General features: G+C 40.2%; 1 protein-coding gene across 1 annotated transcript; it reads left to right on the forward strand.

Annotated features, from left to right (window-relative positions):
• The first annotated feature begins 233 nt into the window (after nucleotides 1-233).
• On the forward strand, nucleotides 234-3,257 carry phox2a (paired like homeobox 2A). The gene is made up of 3 exons (XM_042486019.1): nucleotides 234-456; nucleotides 2,022-2,209; nucleotides 2,763-3,257. Exons 1-3 carry the CDS (start codon nucleotides 234-236, stop codon nucleotides 3,255-3,257), a joined length of 906 nt encoding a protein of 301 aa, XP_042341953.1.
• The last annotated feature ends 4,153 nt before the right edge of the window (nucleotides 3,258-7,410 follow it).

The following is a 7,410-nucleotide window of genomic DNA, read 5'->3' on the forward strand; positions in this document are numbered from 1 at the left end:
CGAAAAACAGCCGCGTGACAGCGAGATATTTACCACAAAGCTGACAGGAGTTTTGTAGAGACGTGCAAACAGTCACCGGAGATACTGGAGAGACTCAACAACTCTGACTGGTTTGAACAGTTTACTCACTATCTCCTAAAATAAGGGGCTCCTGAAGACACACCCGAACCTCTGCTCAGACTTCACCTCGTCGTTTTTTGTTTGCAGCCCGGTGTTTGCACCGGCTGATCTCCATGTATAAGATGGATTACTCCTACCTGAACTCCTATGACTCCTGCATGGCGGCCATGGAAGCGTCGGCCTACGCGGACTTCAGCTCGTGCAGCCAGGCCAGCTCCTTTCAATACAACCCGATCCGCAGCGGACCGTTCTCCAACCCGGGCTGCACCCCGCTCAGCACGGCCAGCTGCACCCTGGGAGCCCTGCGAGAGCACCAGCCCACACCTTACTCCTCAGGTACACGAGCTTCCGTTTTACTCCTCTGAAGGTCTGCAGGGATGGAAAGAAAGGTTATGTGGGATGTAGGTCATTATATTAAGACTATATTATATACTAAACATTGTATTAACACTAGGCTATTTATTAAAGTAGAAAGAAAAGGTTATAGAAGGTATCATTTTCGTAACGTCCATCGTTTCCTCCGGCTCGAGCTGCCACTTACAATTCACAAATAAAGAAAACATCTAAATATCAACACTGTTTTTCGTGTTTGTCGACCTTATAATTTATAGACTACACTTTAAGGCCTAAACGATTTTACGTGAATTTGATCTTAACAACATTCCTTCCTGATTTAGGAAAAAAATCACTGCAAAAAATAGGATAATTTAGAATATGCAGAGAGACATTTGCATGTCAAATCAGTGTAGTAATTTACATTTTTATGTTATTTATCTAGGCCTATTTTTCAAATGACGATGCCTTTTATAAATTCAGAGATTTTTAAAGGTGAAACATTGTAATTCTATAACTGGGACAATAGTCTATATATGCACGTGCCCAATTTAGACAGGCTAATAATAATAATAATAATAATAATAATAATAAAATAAGAAGAAGAATAAGAAGAAGAATAAGAAGAAGAAGAAGAAGAAGAAGAAGAAGAAATACGTCCTTAAACCCTTAACCCAAAACGAAATAAACCTTGACGAATCACACATAAATACTGTATACACCTGTTGGTCATAGGCTCATAAAAGACAGATTCATTTGCAGTCATATGTAGCTATAATTGTGTCCAATCCTTAAATTAAAATTTAAATTAAATTACACATAAATCACAATCAATAGCCTTATTTAAACTCAGTATTCATGATGTTCGTTTTCTTTTCTTAAAGAAGTGATTTTGGCAGGCTTACACATAGACTGAAATGCTCGCTCTGTATGTTGTAATATTTCTAACATCCGTGATAATAATACAGTTTAGTTGCAAAGTGAGGGTCTGTGCATACGGACTAACACTCCCTGTAAAATGTAGGGTTTTATTATTAAATTATTTGATACATTCGATAAACATCCCAATTTTATCCCAATTAACACCCTCATTTGTGACTTATTTTCAGATAAATGTGTTTTTTTTTCCAAAAGTCAATGTTAGCATTATTAAAAAGAAACATGTTCATGAAAATGGAATAAATATGTAAAGAGTATAAATGAACCAGCTTTATAAAGCCAATATTGGCTTTTCAGCGTTTTGTTCTGAATCTGGCCTCTGGGCTTCGGCCTATTATACAGTCTCAGTGGCTAGGAACACAATTCAATGGGTTTAACAATCAATTAAAACGCCTCAAAACACATTAACAATTGTGAAAATACAATCGGCTGTTAAATGACAAAAAAACAGCTGCTAACAAAAGATTTAATATCATCGGTTTCAAAGTTATTTAATAAAAAAAACCCAAATCTTATAAATTATGACATACGCAGGGCCTAATCAGTGTCTTCTGCAGTTTTAAACCGCGAGTCAGACTGTTTTCAATGGTGCTTTCAGATCACTAAACGTATGTTATTTCACCTCTCAGTCCCTTACAAGTTTTTCTCGGACCCCTCCGGCCTGAACGAGAAAAGGAAGCAGCGGCGCATCAGGACCACCTTCACCAGCTCCCAGCTGAAGGAGCTGGAGCGGGTCTTTGCCGAGACTCACTACCCGGACATCTACACGCGAGAGGAGCTCGCGCTGAAGATAGACCTGACCGAGGCGCGGGTACAAGTAAGAGCAACAGACCTTTGTTCTTCTTCTTTCTTTTACTAAAAGACAGTTAACTTAAACCTGAAAAACCTGAGCAAACTCCTTTCAAAAACATAAGAAGGTAATAATTAACTTAGGATGGTTGTAGGATGTTAGGAAGGACAAAACACCAAAGAAACAAACAAATAATGGAAACGTTTTTAAAAAAAAACAGAAATTATTATTATTATTAATTTTTTTACAAAATAATTTTGAATATATAATCATGATAATCAGAAATATCATCATCTGAAACCCAGCTTTACCTAGCTTTAAAAAAATAAATAATTTCCTAAATCTAATTATTTCTTGCAATTTGCTGGACATTTCTTGTCAAGTTGCTCATTGGTTTTTGCCCCCCATGATTTTGAAAGAAATCAAACCAATTTCCTTAAAGGTTTATATAGCCTACGTGTAAAGGCGTCTGACTGCAGCACAAGAAAAGCGTTGTTAATGCAGTTTCAAAAGGTTAAATTTAACGTCTGTCTGTCTGCGTGTCTCGGATACTAAGTTTACCTCTGTCTGTGTTTTACAGGTGTGGTTTCAGAACAGGCGTGCCAAGTTTCGTAAGCAGGAGCGTGCAGCCAACGCCAAAGCCAACAGCTCTGGTGGCACCACGGGCAGCAGCTCCAGCAGCAGCTCTGGGGGGAAGAAGGGCGGAGAGCTGAGATCTTCATCTGACGACGATGAGTCCAAAGAATCCACCTGCAGCCCCACACCTGACAGCACGGCCTCCCTGCCGGGCTCGGCCAATGGAAACCTGGGCAGCCCAGCCAGCCTGAGCCCCAGCCCGGCCCCTGCTAACAACGTCTACGTCAACACCTCCAACTCTCCGGTCCTCCAGGGGCTGAAGCCGCCCAGTTGGTCCAGCCTGGGGCCGTCCAACCCGGCCGTGGCCCAGCCTGCTGCCCAGACTCAGGAGATTCTGAAGGCCTGGCAGCCGGCGGACAGTATGACCGGGCCCTTTGCTGGAGTCCTGTCCTCCTTCCACAGAAAACCCAACCCCACCATCAAGACGAACCTGTTCTGAAGCACAGAGGAAGAGAAAATGAGAACTGTCGACGGAGCAGTGAGGAGTTTCTAGCTTTTGTTGAGAGTCAGGACTTACCCATTATAACGCTGCATTCACTGTTGTAGTCTGCTGTAGCTCAGAGGCCCTCGGTTCTTCTCTAAAAAACACATCCTGTGAAACTGCTCAAAGTTCAGATAAGTCAAAGGTCTGGTCATTAACTCTGACCCCAAAATATTATGCAACTGCACCTGCAAAACTCTGAACATGATCAGTTTTATACCTGTTTTCACCCTCAAGTCAGATCTGCTCATACAGTTTGACAAGACACCACTCTTCCTCAGATAAAACTCAATCCAAGGATGCAACACTCTGCATGTACAGGCCCTTAACACACCAGTGTCCAAATGATGCTACTTTGACTGATAAACACATCAGATATGCATTCACACACTCATACACAGATTCTTTTCCTTTGTCTTTTCAGTTCTTGCTCACTTAAACCCACATTCCCACACTCTCCGCACTGCAACACAGCAGCGCCGGCTCTGATGAGCATGGCGGTCAGGTACGAGTTTAAAGCAGAAATCTAAACATCACACTCCAGTCTCAGCTGGGGAAACAAAACAAACTTTTATCCTCAAGCACAACTTCCTCTAAGCTCCCCTGACACCAGAAGGGAACAGGGTCCCCCTAAATCTCTTTGCTGAACAGAGCAGGGCACCCCAAAATCCAATTAGAGCAGCCAGGTCCAGACCAGACACTTCCCCAGTTCATCCCTTCTTCCTCCTTCTTTACTGTATCGAGTCCTGACTCCCCCACTCTCATCCTCAGTGTGACCCCCCCCCAACTCTCCCTTTCAGGCTTTATGGTCCCATCCCATCACTCTCTCTGTCCCATCATGCCTTTCTCTATCAAACAGTGGGCAGACGCAGAACTTAAGGCTCCTGCAGTTTTCTGCCCCGTTCTTTGGATGGACAGAGGTGAAAACACAGAGCAGAGTGTAACCTACAAACATCAAACTAATTATAACAGACTTCAGTTGTTGGTACACAGCTGGTTTCTCACTTTCGTCACAAACTGAAGAGTTTTTTGACGGTTCTCCTGCTGGACTGATGGCAGCGAATGAGTTTGTTGCTTCAGTACATGATTTGAACTCTAGCGGACTTACAACTCATCCAACACTCTGACTCTTTTCATCAGTTTTTCATCAAGTCTCCCACAGCCGACAAATATGGGATGATCTTTCTCATAAATGCAAGCCGGTTAAATGTTGGCAATATAGAGAGAGATGCAGACAGTTTCTGGATTTTTCTACTGTATGTGCATTAATACCCTGATTTTTATTTCCTGTTGACCTCTTTTTTTGCAAAAAGGCAAAGAAAGCAGCTGTTTGTATTTTCTCTCACCAAGTTGCTTGTGTATCATCTCTGTTTCATTTTGTAGCAAAACACTGAAACAAGACTGATTTCAGAGCTTACTTTTTGACGAGGATTTACTCCAGACTCAAAAAGCAAAGGAAAAACATGTATTTATTAATATTCTTTATAATGTCGGTGAGGAAAATCACACATTTATTTGAATTGCTCCATGAAATTTTGTGACTGTAAATTCCGTAATTAGTAATATAAATAATAGGTAGCCTTTTGTTAATTTCTCTCACGTTGCTTTACAGATTTATTTCATTGCGGAGCATCTGTCTCACAGACAAACACGTCCATGAAAACTATGAATCGACAGAAGCTCTAGTGAATGAGAAGTTATAGCACTACTCTGAATATTCTAATAAATCTACATTATGGAAGCACTACATGATGTGTTCAATGATCTGCTTTCTTGTGTGTTACAGAGTGATGAGAGTGTTGTGTGTTACGTGCAGATCTGAGAAGCTAAATTTGTTTTCATGAACACAGGAAGCACCAGCTACTGAAATCATGATCAAATAAAAACTTGAATGACTGTCACTTATTCCATTTTACCGTACACTTTCTCCCTTTCCTTTAACGAGGCAGGTCTCCACGCACGAACCATAACTGTCTCATCCTCTCAGCTTTCCCTGCAGACGACAACAAAAAGGAGAAAATGAGCTAATGTAGAAAATAAGTAAATGTAATAGATTTTAATTGAAAAAAAAAATTACATGAGCGAACAACTTATATTAACTTAACATAACCAAAGAGGTGACTACATGGAGGAACAAGAAAAAATGGAGTGTCAGAGAAATGGCTCTTTTTCACTCATGCACACAAACACACACACACTCACACACACAACCGAGAACACTGAGAGGCCAAAAATGCTTGAAAAAGACATCAGATTTAACACATCTGCACATTTTCTGCAATATGGTTGTTTGGCTGATAAAAAAACCAACACAAATTGTACAACACATAACAGGCAAGTGCTGAAGCTGAGACTGCAAGTGAAAAACATTAGTTAAAGATGTTTTGGGGTCACAATGGAAATTAGCGGGAGAAACAGACAAAAATAAAACAGTTACAAATGCATCTTTAGTCCCAATTATGAAACACATTCATTGAGAGTTTAGAGTTCTACTTCTGAGGCCACGTTATTTCTTAAAACAACTATAAACTGTCTTATCTGTACGTCTTCTAGTCAGAGGAGAGGAGGCAGGATTTAAAGTGAGAACAAATAACGGCAGTCTAACAGGTGAGTTAACTCTCTGATTCCTAACTGCTCAAGAATATTATCTAAACAAACCAACTCCAGTTACTGAGCATGACTTGGTTGAGTATTTCCCCATAATTTCCTGTCAGCAGCTACTGATGAGGTTCATGGAGTAGCAGCACCACCTGCTGGTTACATCAGGGAACAACAACATCCCTAAACCGTCTGTGACTTGCAGAAACCTACTTTTCTGCTTTTAATCTATCATGAGAGATGACATCTTCTTCCCCATACTAAAAAAAATGTCACGACCATAAAACTAAAACATAACAACTGAATAAAATCAGCAGAAAATAAAAAATAAAATAAAAAAACACAGGACAAAACAAAAGTTTTGGTAATAAATGGTTTCTCCCAGACAATGACAGTATTGATGGCTTAGTAAATCTTCAGTAGAATGATCGTTAGGCAATCTATATGGCTAGGTTAACAAATTCCCTGAACACTGCTCCACCCACACAATTTAAAATAAAATGAGTGATGTGACATAAAGCCCATCAAAGATGGGATAAGATGTGCCTTCTTCTGTAAATTGAAATTTAACGTCCTCATAGACAATTAAAGTGTATGCATGAGAAATGTGTGCTGGGGGAAACCTTCAGAGAGATATTTCACTGTGGTACTGCATTTACCACCTCATATGTATAACTGTGATTTCAGAGCATTAATCTGCTTAATTTTTTCAAGTGATCAACCATATACTGATTGTGTGAAGAATCTGTATGATGCATGTGTCACTTGTCAGTGATTCGAGGTATACTACGCAGGATTGTTAGTTACTGTTTAGAAACGTGTACAAGTGAAAGTAAAAGGCAACCCCAGAATCACTCTCTATATGTGTGGGGTTTTTTTGGCGTTGTGTCTCATGGATGGCTGCTGCTTGTGCTCAGGCACCTGGCCAATACCTTTTTTTAAAGCCCCAACCCCACCTGAGAGCTGTTGGGGTACACGCCCAAAAATGTCCTAGAAATAAAAAGAAAATACAGGCAGAGTCTCTGCAGAAAAATACTTCGCCACACTCTTCTAGTGGGTTGCAAGTGATGATTGAGAGGAATCACTTTTGCATATATCTATACATTGTTTTGGGGGGAAAAATTAGTATGTCTTCAAGAATACTTTGTGAAAAAAAAAAAACTTCTCAAAATGTAACCAACTTGTCACAATCTGCAAGTGTAAAAAAAACCTCAACATCCCTGAAATTTCAGTGTTGAGTGTTCACAAATAACACACCAGAGGTGCTGATGGCTAACACTGTCACTTAAATGTTGTACCACTGTGAAATATGCACTTTTAGTTCCCCCTGGGACCGGTTCGGTTGGTTTGATCCATATTCCCTTTATCATTAAAAAACAAAAAAACATAGAACCATAAATACATGCAGAGACACTGGGACAATAAATTCCACCATTTAAACAACAGTGGCCCAAACATCATCACATCAGTACAAAATTTGAGAAATGCGTTGAGTTGAGCTCAGTTTAGCCTG

Source organism: Plectropomus leopardus, chromosome 5 (assembly GCF_008729295.1).
Source record: "Plectropomus leopardus isolate mb chromosome 5, YSFRI_Pleo_2.0, whole genome shotgun sequence".
NCBI classification, from domain to species: Eukaryota; Metazoa; Chordata; class Actinopteri; order Perciformes; family Serranidae; genus Plectropomus; species Plectropomus leopardus.

Excerpts from the sequence above, each read along its gene's own strand:
- phox2a (XM_042486019.1), top strand. The coding sequence starts at position 234 with ATGTATAAGATGGATTACTCCTACCTGAACTCCTATGACTCCTGCATG. Across the intron at positions 457-2,021 it reads GCCCACACCTTACTCCTCAG|TCCCTTACAAGTTTTTCTCG; the intron begins GTACACGAGCTT and ends TTCACCTCTCAG. Across the intron at positions 2,210-2,762 it reads TGACCGAGGCGCGGGTACAA|GTGTGGTTTCAGAACAGGCG; the intron begins GTAAGAGCAACA and ends TGTGTTTTACAG.